The sequence below is a fragment of the Hypanus sabinus genome, chromosome 11, assembly GCF_030144855.1.
Source record: "Hypanus sabinus isolate sHypSab1 chromosome 11, sHypSab1.hap1, whole genome shotgun sequence".
Classification (NCBI taxonomy): Eukaryota; Metazoa; Chordata; class Chondrichthyes; order Myliobatiformes; family Dasyatidae; genus Hypanus; species Hypanus sabinus.
Window position 1 is genome coordinate 25877073 of NC_082716.1, and position 24383 is coordinate 25901455.

The following is a 24383-nucleotide window of genomic DNA, read 5'->3' on the forward strand; positions in this document are numbered from 1 at the left end:
TGGGAGGCGAGGGAAGAGATTGCTGAGCCTCTGGCGATGATCTTTGAATCATCAATGGGGATGGGAGAGGTTCTGGAGGATTGGAGGGTTGCGGATGTTGTTTCTTTATTCAAGAAAGGGAGAAGAGATAGCCCAGGAAATTATAGACCACTGAGTCTTAATTCAGTGGTTGGTAAATTGGTGGAGAAGATCCTGAGAGGTAGGATTTATGAACATTTGGAGAGGTATAATATGATTAGGAATATTCAGCATAGCTTTGTCAAGGGCAGGTCAAGAGCCTGATACAATTTTCTGAGGATGTGACTAAACACATTGATGAAGGAAGAACAGTAGATGTAGTGTATATGGATTTCAGCAAGGCATTTGATAAGGTGCCCCTTTCAAAGCTTATTGAGAAAGTAAGGAGGCATGGGATCCAAGAGGACATTGCTTTGTGGATCCAGAACTGGCTTACCCACAGAAGGCAAAGAGTGGCTGTAGACAGCTCATATTCTGTATGGAGGTCGGTGACCAGTGGTGCACCTCAGGGATCAGTTCTGGGACCCCTACTCTTCGTGATTTTTATAAATGGCCTGGATGAGGAAGTGGAGGGATGGGTTAGTAAGTTTGCTGATGACACAAAGGTTGGAGGTGTTGTGGATAGTGTGGAGGGCTGTCAGAGGTTACAGCGGGACATTGATAGGATGCTAAACTGGGCTGAGAAGTGGCATATAGAGTTCAACCCAGATAAGTGTGAAGTGGTTCATTTTGGTAGGTCAAATATGATGGCAGAATATGGTATTAATGGTAAGACTCTTGGCAGTGTGGAGGATCAGAGGGATCTTGGGGTCTGAGTCCATAGGACACTCAAAGCAGCTGCGCAGGTTGACTCTGTGGTTAAGAAGGCATATGGTGTATTGGCCTTCATTAATCGTGGAATTCAATTTAGGAGCCGAGAGGTAATGTTGCAGCTATGTAGGACCCTGTTCAGACCCCTGTTGGAGTACTGTGCTCAGTTCTGGTCACCTCACTACAGGAAGGATGTGGAAGCCATAGAAAGGGTGCAGAAGAGATTTACAAGGATGTTGCCTGGATTGGGGAGCATGCCTTGTTTTTGCTCTACCTTAAACATCTTTTCCTTTTACTCATCCAGTTCTCTTTTAAATGCTATAATACTACACATGCCAGTGTATTGCAGACATTAACTGTTCACTGTGTAAAAGAACTGTTCTTCAAGTCACTTTTGGTTCCAGTGCCAGTCTGCTTCATTTTATGCCTCAAAGTTCTTAACTTATCCACCCAATAGAGTTATTTCACTGCCCAGCAGTCACCTCTGTCAAATCCCCTTTCAACCTCGACTGTCCTAATAATCCCTACTTCTCTAATCTATTCACATAAAACACTTAAATTCCAGCAGCACATCAGTGAATCTCTAAAGCCCCATCTCTAAATAGTCAAGATTTTCTAAAGCATTGTACCCAGAACTGGACATGATACTTCACATTTGTGAATGCCTAAGAAGAATAATGCGAACTGCCTTAATTACTATTCCCCAGTAGCACTCGCATCTATAGTGATAAAATGCTTTGAGAGGTCGGTCATGACTAGACTAAACTCTTGCCTCAGTAAGGACACTGCAATTTGCCTATTGCCACAGTAGGTCAATGGCAGACACAATCTCAATGGCTCTTCACACGGCTTTCGACCACCTAGACGACACAAACACCTGTGTCAGGATGCCGTTCATCCACCATTGCTCAGCATTTAACAGCATCATTCCCACAATCCTCATTGAAAAGTAACGGAACCTGGGCCTCTGTACCTCTCTCTGCAATTGGATCCTCGACTTCCTAACCAGAAGACAACAATCTGTGCGGATTGGTGATAATATCTCCTCCTTGCTGACAATCAGCACTGGTGCACCTCAGGGGGGTGTGCTTATCCCACTGTTCTACTCTCTCTATACCCATGACTGTGTGTCTAGGCACAGCTCAAATACCATCTACAAATTTGCTGATGATACAACCATTGTTGGTAGAATCTCAGAAGGTGAGAGGGTGTGAGATATACCAGCTAGTGGAATGGTGTTGCAGCAACAACCTTGCACTCAATGTCAGTAAGACGAAAGAGTTTATTGTGGACTTCAGGAAAAGTAAGATGAGGGAACACATTCCAATCCTTAGAGAGGAATCAGAAGTGGAGTGAGTTACCAGTTTCAAGTTCCCGGGTGTCTATACCTCTATAAATAAAACCCTGTATCCTCTACCTGCCACTTTCAATGAACCATGCACACAAGATCATAGGTGCTGGAATCTGGACTAAAATACAAGCTGCTGGAGGAAGTGGTACTGATTTTTTAACCTACTTCTGTTTGTGCAGGGGAATACCTTGCATCTAATGATCATAATGAAATTATTAATTTCAATATTATTATGGAGAAGGATAGGCCTGTTCCTTGGGATGAGATACTAAATTGGAGAAAGGCCAATTTTGATAGTGTCAGAAAGGATCTGACAAGTGTGGATTGGGACAGGCTATTTTCAGGCAAAAGTGTGCTTGGTAAGTAGCAAGCCTTCAAAAGTGAAGACTTAAGAGTACAGGAGTCTGTATGTTCCTGGCAGAACAAGAGGCAAGGACATCAGGTTTAGGTTTACAAGAGATATTGAAGCCCTGGTTATGAAGATGCAAGAGTTACATAACAGGTACAAACAGAAAGGAACAAATGAGCTAATTGAGGAATATAAGAAATCCAAGTAAACACATAAGGAGGAAATCAGGAAGGATAAAAGAGGTTGCTCTAGTAGATGAGGTGAAGGAGTATCCCAAGGACATCTACAGATATATTAAGAGCACAAGGATTGCAAGGGATAAAATTGACTTTCTTGATGAACAAAGTGGTCATCTATGCATGGAGCCAAAATACATAAGGGAGATGTTAAATGGATTTTTATTTTATTTTTATTCGGGAGATGGACACAGAGTCTATTGAAGTGAGGCAAAACAGCCATGAGTTCATGGACCGTATACAGATTACAGACGTGATGTTTGCTGTTTTGAGGCAAATTCAGGTGAATAGATCCTCAAGGCCTGACAAAGTATTCTTTCAGTCCTAGTGGGAAGCTGCTGCAGAAATTGTAGGGGCCGTAACAGTGATATCTAAAATGTCCTCAGCAATACATGAGGTACTGGAGGATGGCTAATGTTGTTCCATTGTTTAAGAAAGGCTCTAAAAATAGGACTGTAGTTTATAGGCTGGTGAGTTTGATAGCAGTAATTAGTAAGTTATTGGAAGGTATTCTAACGGACTGGATATATAAGTATTTGATTAGATAGGGACCAATTAGGGATAGTCAACCTGGCTTTGTGCATTTTAGTTTGTGTCTAACCAATTTTAACAGAATTTTTCAGAGGCTACCTGGAAAGCTGCTGAAGACCAGGCAGTGTACATTATCTACATGGATTTTTAGCAAGGTCTTTGACAAGGTCCTGCATGGGAGGTTGGTCAAGAAGGTTCAGCTGCTTGGCATTCAGTAAATGGATCAGACATCAGAAGCCAGAGAGTGGTAGTAGGTGGTTGCCTCTCTTATTGGAGGCCTGTGGCTAGTGGTGTGCCACAGGGAATGGTGCTGGGTCCATTGTTGTTTGTCATCTATATCAAAGATCTAGATGATGATGTGGTAAACTGGATCAGCAAATTTGTGGATCACACCAAGATTTGGGGTGCAGTGGACAGCAAGGAAGACTATCAAGGCCTGCAGCGGGTTCTGGAACAGCTGGAAAAATTGCATATGGAATTTAATGCAGACAAGTCTGAGGTGTTGCAGTTTGGAGGGGGGGGGGGGGGTGGGGACAAGCCAGGGTTGGACTTGTACAGTGAGTGGTAGGATGAGGAGGAGTGTGGTAGAACAAAGGGATCTGGGAAATCATATCCATAAATCCTTGAAGGTGCATCACAGGTTGATAGGATCATAAAGATAGCTTTTGACTCATTGTCCTTCATAAATCAAAGTATTGAGTATAGGGACAAGACACGATCTGCAGATGTTGGAAATCAAAGTAATACACACAAACTACTGGAGGAACTCAGCAGGGCAAGTGGCATCTATGGAAAAGAGTAAACAGGTGACTTTCGCACCAAGACTCTTCATCCGGACTGGAAAAAAAGAGATGAGATGTCAGAGTTAAAAGGTGGGGGGACGGAAGAAAGAAGTACAAGGTAGTAGGTAATAGGTGAAATCCGGAGAGGAGAAGAGTAAAGAGCTGGGAAGTTGATTGGTGGAAGAGATAAAGGGTTGGAGAAAGGGGACTCTGATACAAGAGGATTAAAGGCCCTGGAAGAAAGGGAAAGTGGAGGAGCACCAGAGAGAGGTGATGGACAGGAAAAAAATAAGGTGAGAGAGGGAAATGGGAAGGGGGAATGGTGAAGGAAAGGGGGGGGGGGGTTGGCACCATTATTGCAATTTCATGAAATCGATAGTTATCCACTTATATCTTTTATTAACCTACAGATTTTCACAGCTACTTGGTCTATATCGCTTCCTGCTCTGTCGCTTGTAAAAATGCCATCCCTTTCTCTCAATTCCTCCATCTCTGCTGCATTGCTCTCAGGATGAGGCTTTTCATTCCAGAACTATTGAGATGTCTTCCTTCTTCAGAAAGGGGCTTTCCTTCCCCCATCATCAACGTTGCCCTCAGTCGCATCTCTTCTATTTCATGCATGTCTGCCCTCACCCCATCCACCCGCCAACACACCAGGGATAGGGTTCCCCCTGTCCTCACCTACTACCCCACTAGCCTCCATGTCTAGCACATAATTCTCCAATAACCTCTGCCATCTCCAATGGGATCCCACTACCAAGCCCACCTTTCCCTCCTCCCCACTTTCTGCTTTCCACAGAGATCACTCCCTTTGTGACTCCATTGTCCATTCAACCCTCTCCACTGATCTCCCTCCTGGTGCTTATCCTTGCAAACAAAACAAGTGCTACACCTGCCCCTACACCTCCTCCCTCACTACCATTCAGGGCCCCAAGCTGTCCATCCAGGTGAGGGGACACTTCACCTGTGAGTCTGTTAGGGTCATCTACTGTATCTGGTGCTCCTGGTATGGCATCCTATACATCGGTGAGACCAGACATAAGTTGGGAGACTGCTTCTCCAAGCATCTATGCTCTATCCACAAGTAAAAGAGAGATCTTCCAGTAGCCACCCATTTTAATTCCACTTCTCATTTCCATTCCAACATGTCAGTCCATGGCTTCCTCTGCTGTTGTGATGAAACCACACTCAGGTTGGAGGAGCAACACCTTATATTCCGTCTGGGTAGCCTCCAACCTGATGCCATGAACATCGTTTATTTGAACTTCTGGTAATATCTCCTCCTACTTCCCCTTCCCTATTCCCCATTCCCTTCTCTCACCTGATCTGTTACGTTGCTGTTGTATAAGAAATTAGTAAGGCCTAATATGGTGTATTGTGTACAATTCTGGTCACCTACCTGGGAATGATGCCAATAAGACTGAAAATGTGCAGAGAAAATATAACAAGGGTGTTGCAAGGACTTGAGGATCTGAGTTATAGGGAAAAGTTTAATAGATTAGGACTTTATTCCCTAGAGCATAAGAGAATGAGGTGAGATTTGAAAGAGGTATACAAAGTTTTGAGGGCTATAGAAAAGGTAAATGTAAGCAGACTTTTTCCACTGACTTTGGGCGAAACGAAAACTAGAGATCATGGATTAAGAATGAAAGGTGAAATGTTTAAGGGCAACATGAGGAGGATCTTCTGCACTTAGAGGATGGTGAGAGTGGGGAACGAGCTGCCAGCACAAGTGGTGGATTTGAGTTCGATTTCAATATTTAGTAAAAAATTGGAAAGATATATGGACGGGAGGGGTATGGAGTGCTATGGTCCAGGTGCAGGTCGATGGTATTAAGCAGATTAATAGCTTGGCACGAAGTAGCTGTAGCCTGTTTCTGTAGTGTTTTATCACTCTAATTGAAAATAATGAACAATAGGATCTAAAAGAGTAGGTCCATTGATGTGGGGAATATTTAAAAAAGAATGCCTAATTCTCTTGTAAAGCATTCTACTGTGTGCTATTTTAATTGAAACATTAAATTGTCTAAACCTAGAAAGAACAAAAGCCCAGGATTATGCACTGGAGCTTTCACAGCTAGAATTTCTCGTGGCATTTTTGTGACATCAGTCGTTTTGTCTTTAGCAAGGGCAAGCAATGTGGATATGATTGTTCACAAACACTCTGGTCTTTTTATATCATTAATTTTTCAGCAATTTCTGGTCAGGAAACTCATCTCTGAATCCTCTTAGTTTTTTGTCAGCTTATGTAAGCCATTTTCTAAGGGTATAACATAAACAGATATTTCCACAGCTCTAAATAAAAACACAAAATCCTATCATCCTAAGATGGTTCTTTGCTTTTTTTATAACCAAAGTCAGAGGTCACTTCCCATCTTCCATCTCTCTGTGGGGCCGCAGTCAGATTTTTCTGCATGAGCGGAAAATGTAAAGCGACAGATCCTCTTGCTAGATCGCGGCACCAGAGGCAGTTCGCACGACCATTTTGTGGACACAGAAGCTCTGTTCTCCAAATGGCAAAGCTGAGGAGGTGCTCTATGGGAGTGACAATTGCTCACACTAGCACCTGTGAAGTAAACCCAGGAACATGCCTGCACTCAGGCATCAGCTGTCTGGCTGAAATGCACTCTCCAGTAGGTTCAGCTACTGCAGTCTGTCAGGGCACTGGAGATGAAAAGAAACCACTGAGCACAGTTGGACACCACGTGAACTGACTGCTGCCACTGCACCTGTTTATTAGGTTAATCCATTCTTCTATGATTAGTATCACTCTGTCTCTACACATTACCCCCTTGAGGTTTCAGGTTTTCAAATTGCTGTTTATTTCTCCTCTGTGATCTGTCTCTGTCTTTCCCCATGGCTAAAGTCTGAATCATAATCTCTCCTCTCCCTCTTTAAGAGGATTCAGAAGTAAAATGTCCTGTCTGGACAATTCTATGATTTCTATCTATGGAGGCACATCAGCTAGTCCTGCTGCCCCACTATGACCCATGTTTTATTGAGGTCTGTCTGCGTGGAGTTCACCCATTTTCCCAGTGACTGCATGGATTTGCCTCCTTCAGATCCAGTTCCCCCCCCCCCCCAAGATATCAGGGCAGGCAGGTTAAATGGTTATTTTAATCTTACGTCTAGCCTAAGTGGGAGGTAGAAGAATCAGTGGAGAGTTGATAAAGGGGTGGGGAAATAGACTGATAGGATTGTACTGAGAGCCAGTATAGACTCAGTGGGCAAAAATGGAAATATAGATAGCTCAAGAATTTTACTACCTCCACAGAATGTTTAGATAATCTTTTGTAGGTTTTCCCTTTTTATGGCTCCGTCTGGAGCAACAAAAACATCCAAATGGTGGGCTTTGAAACAAAGCTGTTCAGCAAGAACTGCAGGCTACAATAAAGGTAGCTTGTCTTCCTACTATGAGGGTAAAAATTTTTTTAATGATATTACTGTCACCCATGATTCTACAGACAAGTATGGTTGGAGCTTTTATGCCACTGTTACAGCCTGACAGAGCCAGCAACTGCAAAAAAAAACTCTTAAATGTGCAGAGAATGTAATTGTGTCCCTAATTGGAACTTTGTGTTTGATAGCAACTGTTAGGACAGATAGATTTGAAGAAATTCAAGGTAAATACGTGATCAAAGTATGGATATGTCACCATATACTACCCTGAGATTATTTTTTTGCTGGCATTCACAGTAAAAGAAATACTGCAGAATCAAAGAAAAACTACACCCAAACAAAAACTGATGAACACCCAATGTGCAAGAGAAGACTAACTGTAATACTGAGAACACGACTTGTAGAGTCCTTGAAAGTGACTCCATAGGTTGTAGAATCAGTTCAGCGTTGAGGTGAGAGAAGTTATCCACATCGGTTCATGGGAAAGATGTTTGCAGTGTAATAACTATTACTGAACCTGGTGGTATGGGACCTAAGGCTTCTGTACTTCCTGCTTGATGGCAACAGTGAGGAATGTGTTTGGCCAGGATAGTGGGAGTCCTTGATGACGCATGCTCCATCTTCTGTGGCTGTGCTCCTTGTGGATGTGTCCAATGGTGAGAAGGGCTTTGCTTGTGATGGACTGGGCTGTATCCAGTATTTTTTGTAGGCTTGTCTATTCTTGGACTTTGGCGTTTCCATACCAGGTCATGATGCAACCAGTCAGGATACTATCCACTGTGCATCTATGGAAGTTTGTCAGACTTTTAGACAATGTACCAAATCTACACAAACATCTAAGAGTGTAGAGGCACCGAAGAGGGCAAAACACACTTTTAAACATCCACCATAAAAACAATCATGTGGACTAGCAATGGGATGCACTGCCCCAATTCAGAAAAATAATTTCAAAGAATTCAAAGTACACTTATTATCAAAGTCAATATGAAATATACAACAGACATCCATGAAACAAGGAAAACTATGGAACCTGGTCAAAGAAAAACACCAAACCTTCCCCACAACACACAAAAAACAAATCACACCAACGCCAACAAAAAAGATCGAGCGAAAAACACAAAATATAAACACAAAAATTAAGGAGTCCATATTCAATTTGGCTCAGTGTTCATTATTTGCAAGCCATCCCGATTTAAAGTCACTCAAAATCTCAATGGTAAAAAAAGCCCAGAAAACACATCATAATATGAACTATAGACCAATCCACAAACCGCAGAACTTCTGTACCATCCTCTGACAGCATCGTGGGACAGAGACCCATTAAAATACAGGGACTTTTCTTTGGGAGCAGCGAGGGAGAGGGAGAGAGAGATTCTCACAGGCAGACACCTTCTCCAGCTCCAGGGAGTGAGAGGCTGGTAGATGGAGTTGAACACTTGTGTGCCTTCAGTACTCACCTTGATGTTTTTATTCATCCTCGATACCTTAATAAGTGATGCACCATCAATAACGCCTGGTATATGCGTGTGCGAGGTGCCCGGTGCCTGGTATGGGAGTGTCGTGAGGAGTCTGTGTAGGTCGGCAGGTCTCTGATAAGGGAGTAAACTTTCGGGCTGACCCTCGAAAGGAGGATTTTGTGCATAATAGCAGGCTCAGTCACTCAAATCTCCTCCAAGTATGATTGGAAGCATGCAAGCCAGAGTTCAAAGGCAAGAGCTGCTTCTGAATCTTGAGGATCAATGTCCAATTTTTCCGGACGTAAAATGCTTTCCATGTTTTAAAACTTCCAGCCAATAAAATTGATGCACCATCAATAACTCTGAGATGTGGATTAAGGTAGGCTTTTATTGGCTGGAAGAAAGCACAAGCAGCAAGTGACCATCACACTGAGGGACTGAGGGAGGAGCAGTGCCTCCAATCGCGGGTCTGTGGGAGGAGCCACAATGCCGGGGTCTGTGGGAGGAGCCACAGGAGCAGTCAGCGGGGGGGCATGTCCAGACAGGTATATGTAGTTCACCACAATAAGCAAGATCAGTGAGAAATGTAGTTGTTCATGGGCTTGTGCCCTATCTCCAACCTTCTTGGCCTCGAAGCCGCTTGCCTCCCAGAACCCTCTCTGAGACAGCAAAGTGCCAGATTGTTCAACTGGCGCGTAAACTCACCAAACTTTAGTTCACAGGCTCCAACGGTACCGAAAAAATATTTGAATGAAAAAGAAGATGTAAAAGAAGCAGTTCCTTGGACCATCTCCAGGATGTCTCCCATTGTAGTGTTGTTTTCTGGAACCATCTTCTTCTACAGTGCCTCCAAAGACTGTCCTTATCCATCTTCAAGGGATAGGGCACAAAGTGCAGAGGAACATCATCTCCAAATCACGATCCACAAAATCAATATATCACAGCACTATCAAGTTCAAGTTTATTGTTATTCAACTCTATGCATGTATACCGCCAAGTGAAACAACATTCCTCTAGACCAAGGTGCACAACGCAATGCATATAACTCACACACAACACATAAAGTAATACTACCACAAATAAATTAACACGTAATAAGTTGCATTTCCAGCAAGATGTAAAAAAAAGTAGAGTATATGCTGCTGGTGCTTCATATGTGATGAGACCTGGGTGGTGGCAGGGAGTTCAGCAATCTCATAGCCTGGGGGAGGAAGCTGTTTCTAATTCTAATGGTCCTTGCCCTAAGGCTATGATACCTCCTGCCAGATGGTAGGAGGCCAAAGAGACTGTTGAACAGATGGGAGAGACCATTGACATTGCTGAGGATCCTGCATACACAGTGCTCCTGAAAAATATCTCAGATGAGTGGAAGAGATATCCTGATGATCCTCTCAGCAGACCTTGCAGTCCTTTGTAGGCTCTTGTGGTCAGAAGCCTTGCAATTCCCATACCAGACGGTAGTGCAGCTGGTCTGGACACTCTCTAAGGTGCTCCTGTAATAATTGATTAGAATGGGTACTTCAAAAATATAACTGCAGCAGTTTACTTTTGGACACCACCACCACCACATTTCTGAAGGTCATCCAGGTACGGATAACAAATGCTTCACTTTCAATGGCAATGCTGAAAGTGATTTAAAGTAATAGTCTGTTCTGAGTCACTCTCGCTCGAATCCCAACTCATTCATCCATTGATAAATGTAAGAGATTCTGCAGATGCTAGAAACCCAGAGAAACAAATACAAAATGCTGAAGGAATTCAGCAGGTCAGGTAGCATCTAAGGAGAGGAATAAACAGTCAATGCTTCAGGCTGTCACGGGTCTTAGCTCGAAACATCGCTGTTTAGATCTCTCCATTGATGCTGCCTAATCTGTTGAGTTCTTCCAGCATTTTGTGTGTGTAGGTCTTTTATCTACTGATACGCTTGTCTGTCTTATTATCCTTGTTCACAGGATGAGCTGCACAAAAAACATAACTCCTTATAACTTATTTCATGTAACACACTGCTTTTGTGTGCCACACATGTGAGGTTTATCATAGAGCTGACCTAAGTTCACACTCACTTTCAGATCTTTAATTCAGAGTTCTCGATGTGTGTTGCATACAACTGCAGAGTGATACTGGACCATACCCATTCACATTAGATAGCACTCCATCCTCACTGATGTTGTTTAATTGGACTTTTACTGCACACGCAAGCCCTGCGGGTCTCTAATATCTAAGTAATTCTTAAGGACGGGTTAGAGTTTGCTTTGCCTCAAGAGCTCAATACGTTCTGGGCTCTTGCTAGGAAATCTGCAGACCATATTTCTCAAGCTTGATTGCTTCTTTACCTTTCCATCCTTAGCTACAAACCAAACTACTGCCCTCCTATGTCTCCCTTTCACCCCCTCTCCGAAGATAGCGCAGCCTAGACTTTGCTAATCTGAACCCCCATCTCCATATTGTATCCTCACAACTCCTCTTCTGATCCTCATAGAGCACTAAAGCACAGAAGCATGCCCTTCGGCCCATCTAGTCCATCTTGACCTAATATTCTGCCTAGTCCCATCGACCTGCGGCTGGACCATTGCCCTCCATACCTTTCCCATCCACGTACTTATCCAACTTCTCTTACATGTTGAAAACTCTTAACCTATGACCTCTTGTTCTAGTCTCACTGACCTCAGAAGAAAAAAAAACTGCTTGTATTTACCCTATCTATACCCCTTATAATTTTGTAATGGCCATTTATTTAAAAAAATTAATTCAAATCTACTTTCATGACTATTGGCAAAAATGTGTTGATCCTCTTTGCATTGTGGTTATTGAGGATAAACAAGGGTTCCTTTAGTGGATCTAGGGTATTTATTCATCTTATCAATCTTTAACAATCCTTTGTCAGTGTCCTTTTCCAAAGTAGTATTGCTGTTCTGTCCCGAACACTGCATGAGATTTTGGTAGGAACTTATGCTCATATTACTAAAGCCCTTGAAAGATGAAGCATTCCCAGCTTTTGCAGTAACAACAGTGCAGTCTTATCTAATACATGATTGTTCATGCTAGTGAGGGATGGATAATTGGACAAAGAATTCCCATTTGAAACATTGCCATTTGGGAATGTGATGACGAGGAATTTCTTCTTCTAAGAGAACTGTGAATATTTGGAGAGTTCTAACCTAGGGAACTATGGATACCAAGTCACTAAGTATATTAAAAGAGAGTTGAGGACACAGCTCAGCGCATCATAGAAACCAGCCTACTCTCCATGGATCCTGTCCATACTTCTTGCTGCCACAGTTTAGCAACCAGCGTTATCAAAGTTCCTACCCACTGTGGACATCCTCTCTACTTCCCACTTCCAAAGGGCAGAAGATACATTCTACCTGGCTCAAGGACAGCTACTATCCTGCTGCTATAAAACTATTGAATAATTCCCCACTATGATAAGATAGACTTTTGACCTCATGAATGTACTTTGTTGTGACTTTGCACCTTACTTTCTTCTTGCACTGCATTTATCTGTATTGTATGCTTCTCTGTGGGCCAGCTGGTGGTGTAGTGGCATCAGCGCTGGACTTCAATGTAGATGGTCTGGAGTTCAAACCCAGTCGGGTCCCAACCATCAGCAGTATCTGCACGGAAGAAAGGCCTGGCCATCTTCTTCCATAGCTTGCCATGAAAACCCTGTGGACCCCATGAGGTTACAAAGAGTTGGACTCGACCTAACAGCAACAATAATACTTCTCTGTATCAGAGTGTCACAATAGCATACCGGTTAGTGTGACACTATTACAACTTGGGGTGCTAAAGTCTGGAGTTCAATTCCGGTGTCTTCTATAATAAAGTTTATAAAGTTTACGCCCGAGGTCCAAAGACGTACCAGTTAGTATGTTAATTGGTCATTGTGAATTGTCTTAAGAATAGGCTTGGGCGGTGTGGCTCAGTGGGTCAAAAGGGCCTGTTCCATGCTGTATCTCTAAATAAAATAAAGTAACGCTTTGTTCTGCACCTTTTTATTTTGTGCAACCTCAAGATACTGTAGTAAAGAATTGATTTGTATGAACAGCATGCAAGACAGGTTCTTTACGGTACCTCAGTACGTGGGACAATAATAATCAAATTTATTTATTTATTTTACTTAGTTAGATACAGTGCAGAGTAAGCCCTTCTGGCCCTTTAAGTCATGCCACCCAACAAACCCCAATCTAACCATAGCCTAACCATAGGACAATTTACAATGACCAAGTAACCTGACAAGCAGCACATCTTTGGACTGTGGAAGGAACCTGGAGCACTTGGAGGTCACAGGAAGAACATACAAACTCCTTACAGACAGCAGTGGGGATTGAACCCGGTTGTTGGTACTGTAAAGCATTGTACTAACCACTACACTACCGTGCTGCCCTCTACTGATTTACTGATCAGCAGAGTGGGCTGATCAGTACATATTACATATTTATGTTCCAATTTCTTACATAACTCTTCCCTTCAAATTATTAAGGTTTTCAAATATTTGGGAGGAGCAAAACATTTAAAACTACTTTTATTTGGATAGTAAACATATTTATTGCAGAGGAGATAGATGCAAATACATGTTTTACTGTATTTAACTTACCTGTATTGCACTTAATTTTCCTAATGGACTTTCCATACGTGATTGGGTGATCAGAGACATGTCCGTCATGCTGCCGGTTGGTAGATTTTCATTTACAGTGTGTCTTCCCTTAAAGTTATGTACCACACATGCAACCTTTTCACATGTAAAATAAGAGAAGAAAGATATTAGTACATGTTGTAACATTTGAATTAATTGGCTTAAATTATCGACATACATGTATATGCTGATTAGAGTTTTCACCGTTAACTTCTCTTTATGAGCCTAGTATGAGACATTTCTGAGGTAAATTTCAATCCTTTGGAGATTTTGTTTTGCATAAGTTAGAGACTTTCCACTTATTGGATCTGAGTTCAGCTGTGAAACTCAACAGAAAAGTGGAGTTCAGTGGCATGAATGCTTTAAACACATTGGAGAGAAGAAGACAGAAAATGTAAACTAACACCAAGCCACTTAGAAGGAGTTGAGAGCTTACCAATGGACCAAGGAAGCTTAGAAAAGGAATGTAGAGCTGTCCTCAGAATCGGCTTCAATGTAGTTAGTTCCTAGGTGGAACATAGGGTTGGGGGTTGGGATGTAGTGTATAAAATACCTATTTGACAGGGCATTTACATGGAAGTGGTAAACTTGGTGGGAGTTGCACTGAGGTTTTCCAGTAGGCCCATACATAACATCTGGCAGTTCTCAGCAAGGCCCATTACTTTGGAAGATTGGATTTTCAGTATCTTGTGTATCTATTATATTCTCTTCTATTTAAGGCAGTCTCCCAGATCATGGAGGACTTGATTACAATTCTCTGGGTTCTGAGGTAGTTAATTTTGGACACACAGAGTATGCCATTGATGGAGCAGCATGATGTACAGGTCCACAATCCCTTACCCAAAATCCTTGGGGCCAGTTGCATTTTGGAATTCAGAATTTTTCGGATTACGGAATCCCTCCTGATTGGTTCCGGGACTCCCCACAGATATTAAGAAACATGTATGCTCAAGTCCCTTATTTAACCTGTCTCAGTGCGGGTGGACTTTAGGACCCAGCGGAGATCCAGACCTACGCACATCTCCCATATACTTTAAATCGTCTCTAGATTACTTATAATACCAAATACAATGTAAATGCTATGTATGTAGTTGTTATACTGCATTGTTTAGGGAATAATGACAAGAAAAATATTTTATTTCCAACAAAAACATTCAATAAAACATAAAAATACACAGCTTCAAACGAACCGAATCAAACACATGGTAAATGACTTATTGGAATAAATGTAGAACATCACCATCACTATAAAACACAGTAACTTGTCTTTCTGTTTCTTTAAATCATATACGGAGGTGGTTCTGACACCATATTCTTCAGTAAGAGGCCACATAGACACACCACAATCAAGCTTCTGCAATAACTCCACTTTCTGCGTTATTGATAATGATAGATGCTTCCTCATTGTTACTCATAGGGGTATCTGCAGCTCTTTTTGACATTTTCACAGTGAAACTAAACACAAAGTCAACAGTGAAAACAAAATATCAGCGAACAGCAAATGCACGTGTAACCAGTACGAGAGCTGAGCCACAACTGGCGTCTAGAGAGAGGCCTCAGCTAGTGCTGCCACCTCACACCTGAGTGACGTCAGCTGTTGGTGAAAAAAACTTCGGCTTTCGGAGCTCTTTGGATTTCGGAATTTCGGATAAGGGATTGTGGACCTGTATTGGATTTTTTCCACTACTTACACTAGGCTTCCGTGTAGCCACGATGAATGGGTTCTAGGTTATCTAAATGATCCTTCCTCATTTTGAATGATCATGGACCAATGATCCCATGTATTGGTGAGGATATTACACTATTTCAAAGAGGTTTTGAGAACATCCTTGAATCATATATTTTTGCTGTGAAAGAACTCAGAATACTGTGTCAGTATCAGGACTCTGCCACTGGCTTTCAAAATCCTAGCTCTGTTCATTGGAGGTTATTGAGTTCAATTATTGCTTTAGTGCTGGATTTAATTCACCTATTCTGCTGATGGATATGGAGTATGTTGCAAAGGTGGCATTGCTGGTATCTCCCCACTGCTTTGAGGTATTTGCTTCAGAAAAGTGTGGGAGGTTGGGGAAATCACCATGATCCAGGCTCAAGGACAGCTTCCATCCCACTGATATCAGACTCTTGAATCGATCTCTGGTGAGATAGATTCTTGACCTCACAATCTCCCTCATTATGATCTTGCACTTTATGTTTACTTGGACTGCACGTTCTCTGTAGATGTTATACTTTATTCTGCATTGTTATTATTTTACCTCGTTCTGTTTCAGTGCACTGGGTAATGATTTGATATGAATGAACTGTATGCCAGACAAGCTTCCCATTACATCTTGGTACACATGATAATAACAAACCAATACAAAAGTCAATACCATGCGCATGAGATTTAAAGTCTTGTTCTCCAAACACTATATTTCTCAGATGGTCAAAAGTTGTAGTATCACACTGAGGTGATAGCAAATTTCATTAACATTTCCCTTCAATGAGTGATAGCTCCATGACATGAACTAGGGATCCAGCGAAATATTCCCCAAGGTTGATAAGATGAACTCCTGACTTAACAAACTACCTCACTGTGATCTCACACCTTACTGTTTTCCCACATAACACTTTCCCTGTAGCTGTTACAATTTATTCTACTTTCTGTAATTGTTTTATCTTGTACTTCCCCATGATACTGTGTAATGATTTGATCAGTATGAAAAACATGCCTCTGGCTAGGATCTTTATGTCCTCGTTGTCCACAGGAATGGTCCCAGATGATTGGAGGGAGGCGAATGTTGTCCACTTGTTCAAAAAAGGTAGTAGAGATAGTCCGGGTAATTATAGACCAGTGAGCCTTACATCTGTGGTGGGAAAGCTATTGGAAAAGGTTCTTAGGTTTTCATTGCACCTCCATACCTGACAATAATAGACCAAATTAAACTCCAATATGAGAAGCAGTCCACACATTCTAGGGTCTTGTCTAGGGTCTACATCAATGTGCAATGTACTGTAGGAGGACAGGAGATTGGTGGGTGCTGGTAAGATGTGGAGGAACTTTAGTTTTGTGGATATTAAGTGCAAGGTCAATTTTCTTGTGAGCATCAGTGAACAGGTCATCCATAACCTATAGCTTTGCCTCTGAACCTGTGGATTGATAAATTGCACATCAACAACAAAAGCATGGATGCCCATTGTTCTGAAGTAGATGTAATGCAAGTTAAACATTTTACCATTTGTCCTGTAGATCAGCTCCACTCCAGTAAGAAGCTTGTTGTGGATGAGAAACAGCATCACAGTGAGAAATACTGAGTACGGGTTGGGTTGATGACCTAGCTTTGCTTAAGACCAATATACATTGAGACTGGGACTGCTGAGATCATGTAGTCCAAGATCATGACTTGCATGTTGTCAGGCTAGGTCCTTAGGACTTTTAGGAATAAGTTAGGGCTCTATTCCCTCGAGTGTAAGGGAATGAGGGGAGATTTGATAGAGGAATACCAAATTATGTGGGTCTCGATAGGGTAAATGCAAACAAGCATTTTCTACTGAGGCTGGATGAGATTAGAACCGGCATTTCAATGGTCACCATTGCCATGTATTTAATATTTCAGTAATATTTGAATAATATTGTAAATGTATTGTTTGATTAAAGTATTCTTTGTTGTCTACAAACTGTATTTCATTACAGGTTATATGTAAAAGTATGTGAATGGCATACGTCATTACACTGCATCATATGTATGTGTCATTACACCATCATGTGATATCCATGCACCTCACTAAAAGAAAAAGTAGACAAGTTCATCTTGCAGCCCTATGTTTTCTTTTCATTAGTTTTGGAGTTACAACAGAAATGCCAGTTTGTCACAAATGCCTTTCAGAGGTGGAAAACCACTATATTTCCTTGGACTCTAGGCTCGCAATTGTGTGATTGTTAGTATTCAGGGGCAGCTAAGGAAGTTCAATGACTGCTGGATTTTCCTACATTGCTCTGACACTTCGTTGTGCATCAGCTCCAAGAAAATGTAGGGACCATAGCTGTACACTCCTCTGTTCCATCTGTCAGGAGGAGATGTGGAGGATCTTCAGATATGGCTGCTGCATAAATTTGGTAGTGATACATGAATCACAGAGTACAGAAACTGGCACTTTGGCCCATCTAGCCTATGCTGAACCTTTTAATCTGTCTAGTAAATGAATGAATCAAAGATGACTACCTACCTGTTGAAGTGCAGTGAAACATTAGAGTTTAAAAAAAAACATGCAGCATGCTTTCTTCACAATTGGAAAGAATTGGTCAAGTTAAAATAAACAGCTGCAGGTGTTTCTTCGGGAAGGAAGAAAGACAGTCCAGGGGGAAAAAAAAACAGAAAATGGACAAATTCATGGGTTCATACACAGTGAATATTGGGTGATAATAATCATAAATAAAAATATGTAGAAATGGCTGGCTACAGCAGAAAAAAATAGATGTGTTCAATTGCACAAGAGATAATTGGTTGACGTGTACTGAGTGAATTGAGTAGCATTTTGGAGCAAATAAAAGAGCCAATGAGAAACAAGTGCCAATAGGTGGAAGAGCATACAGTTTGCTTAGAAGTTTGGCTACTCCAACCAAGCCAGCTGAAATTAACTTTGCTTACATCATGAAAATAATGCAGGACCAATTAGAGCCAAACACCATTGTTAGTTGCAGAATGCATTAGGTTTCATAAAATGAATCAAAAGGAAGAGGTCTCCATTTCAGCATATGTGGCTGAATTGAAGAAATTGTTTGAGCATTGCTAGTTCAGTAATGGCCTGAATGGTGCACTGAGAAATCATTTACTTTGTGGAATTTTGCAAGAAATCATTCAAGATTGCCTTCTAACTGACGCACAACTCACATTTAAAAGAGCAGTTGAGATCACTGTATTAATGGAAAAAGCAGACGGGCGCAATTTAGTTACAGTCAGGAATGAAAGTGAGCATGAACAAAATTGCAATGCAAAAAATAAATCCTACCTGGCTGAACAAATTGTGCTAATGTTGTGGGAAGGGATCACATTACACCAGGCCAATGCAAAGGTAAAGACAAACCTTGCAGAAAATGCAACAAAGTAGGACAAAGAGCATGACAAAAAATAAATGGGCACATGGAAGAGAAAGAGATAAAAAGTCAAGTTACAGTTTCAAAAAGAGTACTACACAGAGGCAGTACCCCCCTTCCCACGTTAATGAAAAATCTTATCATGAACAGAGTGACATGGAATTGCGTATCTTTGAGATTTACGGTGTAAAAATTAACACTAGCCAAGTTATATGGCTGATGAAAGAAGTGAACGACAAATTAAGTAAAATGGAATTGGCCACAGGCTCAGCTGTTTCAGTCATTCCACAAAATGAGTTTGAATGGTTTTTCAAAGATACTGAAATAAAGTATGCAGATATTCAAACTTACACCAAGGAAAAGGTAACTCCTGTGGGAATGACATCTGAAACTGAGAAATACGATGACCAATAAACCACATTCAGCTTGTATACAGTAAAAACCGAAGGACCAATATTATAGGGGCATGATTGGCTGAGATACATCCACCATTGCATGCCATAGCCCCTGCAATAGAGTCATAGAAACATGGAAAGCCTACAGCACAATACAGGGCCTTTGGTCCACAAAGCTGTGCTTAACATGTCCTTACTTTAGAAATTACCTAGGGTTACCCATAGCCCTCTATTTTTCTAAGCTCCATGTGCCTATCCAGGAGCCTCTCAAAAGACCCTATCGTATCCACATCCACCACCATTGCTGGCAGCCCATTCCACACACTCACCATCCTTGAGTAAAAAACTTACGCCTGACAACTCTGTACCTACTTCCAAGCACCTTAATACTGTGCCCTCTCGTTTTAGTCATCAGCTGAAAGCAAATTAAGAAAGGTACTGGGTTTTGCCAGAGCAGTGTTCAAAGGTGGCATTGGAAAACTCAAACCTATCAAGGATAAGATAGTGTTGAATGAGAATGCCACACCCAGGTTTTGCCAAGCCCATCTGGTTCTTTATACCATCCATGATAAAGTTGCCAGTGAGCGATATTGCATGAGGCAGAAGGAATTTTTTCCAAGTTTGTGCGGAGCCCATGAGCAATACCAGTGATCCTGTACCAAAGGGGGAAGGGTCGATCAGAATCCGTGATGCCTTTAAGGTCATCGTCAACTCAGTACTGAAAGCAGACCAATACCTTCTGCCCAGGATAGAGGACATCTTTGAAAATCATTTTGGAGGAAAGTTCATCAACAAAGCAGATGTAGCTGAGACCTACTTATGGATGGAGATGGAAGAAGATTCCAAAGAGGTTCCCACCATCAGCATTCACAAAGGGGTTTATCACAATTATAGGCTTATTTTTGGAGTAGCAACTGCAGTCGTCCTCTGGCAGAAAGCTTTGGACCAGGCACAGCAAGGCTCCTCAGGCACTTAGTGTTACCTGGATAACATCATTGTTATCAGTAAGGATGACAAGGAACCTCTCCAAAATTTCAAGTCAGTGTTATAAAGATTAAAAGATAATGAGCTTGGAGTATGCACAACAAGCGTGAATTCTTAGAACTAAGCATCACTTACTGTGAGCACACCATTGGCACACAAGTTTGTGAGAAAATCCGAGCAGTGGAGGATGCCCCAAGGCCAAAGAACATTTTGCAGTTGCAGTCCTTTTTAAGTGACATACACAAAGTGCTGGAGGAACTCAGCAGACCAGCAGCATCTATGGAAAAAAGTACAGCCAATGTTTTGGGCCAAAACCCTTCAGCAGGACTGGAGATAAAATGCTGAGCAGTAGATCTGAACGGTGGGAGGAGGGGAGAGAGAAAGACCAGGTGATAGGTGAATCTGTGTGGATTGGTAATAGCATATCCTCCTCACTGACAATCAACACTGGCGCACTTCAGGGGTGTGTACTTAGCCCACTGCTCTACTTTCTATATACACATGACTGTGTAGCAATTTGCTGATGATACAACCATTGTTGGTAGAATCTCAGGTGGTGACGAGAGGGGGTACAGGAGTGAGATATGCCAACAAGTGGAATGGTGCAGCAGCAACAACCTGGCACTCAATGTCAGTAAGACGAAAGAGCTGATTGTGGATTTTAGGAAGGGTAAGATGAATAAACACATACCAATCCTCATAAAGGGATCAGAAGTGGAGAGAGTGAAGTAACCTTCAAGGTCCTGGGTCTCAAGATCTCTAAGGATCTAACCTGGTCCCAACATATCAATGTAGTTATAAAGAAGGCAAGACAGCTGTTCTACTTTATTAGGAGTTTGAACAGATTTGGCATGTCAACAAATACACTCAAAAACTTCTATAGTTTTACCTTGGAGAGTATTCTGACAGGCTGCATCACTGTCTGGCATGGATGGGCTACTGCACAGGACCGAAAGAAGCTGCATCTTGGGTACTAACTACAAAGTACCCAGGACATCTTTAGGGAGCAGTGTCACAGAAAGACAGTATCTATTATGAAGGACCTCCAGCACCCAGAGCATGCTCTTTTCTCACTGTTACCATCAGGTAGGAGGTACAGAAGCCTGAAGGTGCACACTCAGCGATTCAGGAACAACGTTTTCCCTTCTGCCATCCCATTACTAAATGGACTTTGAATCCTTGGACAGCAGCTCACTTTTTAAAAAAATATACAGTATTTCTGTTTTGCACATTTTAAAAAATCTATTCAATATGTGTAATGGATTTACTTGTTTACGTATTATTATTATTTTATTTATATATTTTTTTCTCTGCTGGATTATGTACTGCATCGAACTGCTGCTGCTAACAAATTTCACATCACATGCCTGTTATAATAAACCTGATTCTGATTCTGAATTTGGAGGGGGAGCGATGAAACAAAGAGGTAGGAAGTTGATTGGTGAAAGAGACAGAAAGCCATTGAAGAAATAAAGAAAGCAGAGGGAAGAATATCAGAGGGAGGCGATGGACGGGAATGGAGTCCTGCCAAACTTGGCTGCTGTGCTTCACCCCTTGAACTCATTACTTCAGATTGAGAAGAAATGGCAATGGACAAATCAGTGTGAGGTAGCTTTCAAAGAAGGGAAAGGAAATGGTGACGTCAGATGCTGTATTTACACATTATCATCCACATCATCTAGTGAAGCCTTGCTGTGATACCTCACCTTACAGTATAGGGACCATTCATGTCACATGTTATCAGTAACGGCAGTGAATGACCCATTGCCTTTGATCATGTTCCCTTAATGTGACAGAGAAAAATTACACATAGATTGGCACAGAAGCCTGGATTCTAGTTTGGGGTGTAAAATGTTTCAATCAGTACTTGTATGGGAGAGAGTTTACCCTCATTACTGATCTTCAAACACTGCTATCCATTTTCAATATCAGAAGAGTGTTCTATCAACAGCAGCAACAGAAATGTAGTGATGGGGCCCGTTTCTTGAGCTGATTGTTTATCCTGTTTACCCTTGGAAAAGGAAATACCTGAAAAAAATTTACAAAAGAGACACACCTCTTGAAGCACAGCTCCAATGCCACATTTAAGTTTGCTGACAACACCTCCGTTGTTGGTCGAATCATAGATGGCAGTAAATTAGCAGATATGAGGGAGATTGAAAATCAGGCTGAGTGGTGCCACAACAACGATTTCTCATGCAATGTCAGCAAGATCAAGGAGCTGATTATTGACTTCAGGAGGAGGAAACCAGAGGAGCATGAGCCAGTCCTCATCGGGTGATCAAAGGTGGAAAGGGTCAGCAGCTTTAAATTCCTTGATGGTATTACATTACAGGACTTGCCCCGGGCCTAGCACGTAAGTGCAATTGTGAAGCAAGCGTGACAGAGCCTTTACTTCCTTAGAAGCTTTTGAAGATTTGGCTGACATCTAATACATTGACAAAACCTTTATAGACGTCTGGTGGAGAGTATATTGACAAGTTGCATGAAAGCCTGGTTTGGAAACACCAATCCCCTTGTACGTAAAATTCTACAAAAAGTAGTGGATATGGTCCGGTCCATTACGGGTAAAGCTCTCCCCTCATTTGAACACATCTCCATGCAGTGCTATCACAGGAGAGCAGCATCCATCATCATGGTTCCCCCACCCCCACCCAGGTCATGTTCAGGAACAGTTATTACCCCTCAACAATCAGGCTGTTGAACCAGTGAGGTAACTTCACTCAACTTCCTTTGCCCCATCACTGAACTGCTACGAGCACACTTTCAATGATGCTTCATCTTATATTCTCAATATTTATTGCATATTTGTTCATTTTCATTTTACTTCTCTTTTGTCTTTTCGTGCAGTTTTTTGTCTTTTGCACACTGCTTGAACACCCAGGTTGGTGCCGACTTCCACTAATTTTGTTTTGGTTTTTGGATTTACTGAGTATGGCAGCAAGAAAATGGACCTCAGTGTTATATATGGCGACACGTACTATGTATGTTAATAATGAATTTACCTTTAACTTTGTATTCTCCCTAATGCAAATCAAAATCTCCCTATTACAGTAGAAATGATCCAAAGGGAAACCTGTAAGGTCCCCATACTCTCACACATTTGCACAGCAACCCCAAAATGGCCGGAAAAAGCAGCAGAAATTCCAGTCCCCATAATTTTACCAGTGCGGGGATGAACATGCCCTCGATGGGATTGCTTATGTGATGATTGTCAATTATTGTACCATCCAAGCTGAGAGCTAAAGAGTTGGAAGAGCCACATGCCGGCCATCTAGGCATGGTCACAATGGAAGTGCTGGCTCAAAGTTTTGTATGCTGGGCTGAGGTAGATCAGCAGATGGAGCAGCTTGCCATGCACTGTTCGGGATGCCAACACATCCAGAAGAAAGGTGCCCAGAGCTGTCAGAAGCACCTCTTGTCATGCCAGCATGAAATCCTGCAACTACCACAGAGGAGGCCCCAGGATCTGAGATCATTTCATAGTGACAAGTCTCGCCCGCCAAGCAGAATGACCTCCCTGCTCATTAATGCAGACATCTACTCAGCCAGTCATGTGGCAGCAACTCAATGCGTAAAAGCATGCAGACGTGGTCAAGAGGTTCAGTCATTGCTCAGGCTAAGCACCAGAATGGGGAAAAATGTGATCAGAATCCGAATCAGAATCAGGTTTATTATCACCGGCATGTGTCGTGTAATTTGTTAAAATAGCAGCTGCAGCAGTACAATGCAATACATGTTAATACAGACACAAAAGAAGTATATATATGTAATATTAACTAGATTAAAATCATGCAAAAACAGAAATAAAGTATATTTTAAAAGAGTGGGTTAGTGTTCATGGATTCAATATCCATTTAGCAATCGGATGGCAGAGGGGAAGAAGCTGTTCCTGAATTGCTGATTGTGTGCCTTCAGGCTTCTGTATCTCCTTCCTGACAGTAACGGTGAGAAAAGGGCATACCTGGGTGATGGGGGTCCTTAATAATGGACGTCACCTTTCTGAAGCACTGATCCTTGAAAGTGTCTTGGATACAACAGAGGCTAGTACCCAAGATGGAGCTGACTAATTTTACCGCTTTCTGTACCTTCTTTCGGTCCTGTGTCAGTGTCATACCAGACTGTGATTCAGCCTGTCAGTATACTCTCTGTGGTACATCTGTAGGTTTTCAAGTGTTTTAGGTAATAAATCTCTTCAAACTCCTAATGGAATATAGCCACTGTTTTGCCTTCTTTATTGATGTTAGATCCTCAGAGATCTTAACACCCAGAAACTTGAAATTGCTCACTCTCTTCACTTCTGATCCCTCTATGAGGATCAGTTTGTGTCCCCTCATCTTACCCTTCCTGGAATCCACATC

General features: G+C 41.9%; 1 protein-coding gene across 1 annotated transcript in view; it reads right to left on the reverse strand.

Moving 5' to 3' along the window:
* The window catches only part of plppr5a (phospholipid phosphatase related 5a), a 199300-nt gene that overhangs the window by 12259 nt on the left and 162658 nt on the right, over positions 1-24383 (reverse strand). The window contains exon 5 of the mRNA XM_059983567.1: positions 13531-13665. Within this exon, the coding sequence (XP_059839550.1) occupies positions 13531-13665 (135 nt within the window). The remainder of the gene's footprint in view (positions 1-13530; positions 13666-24383) is intronic.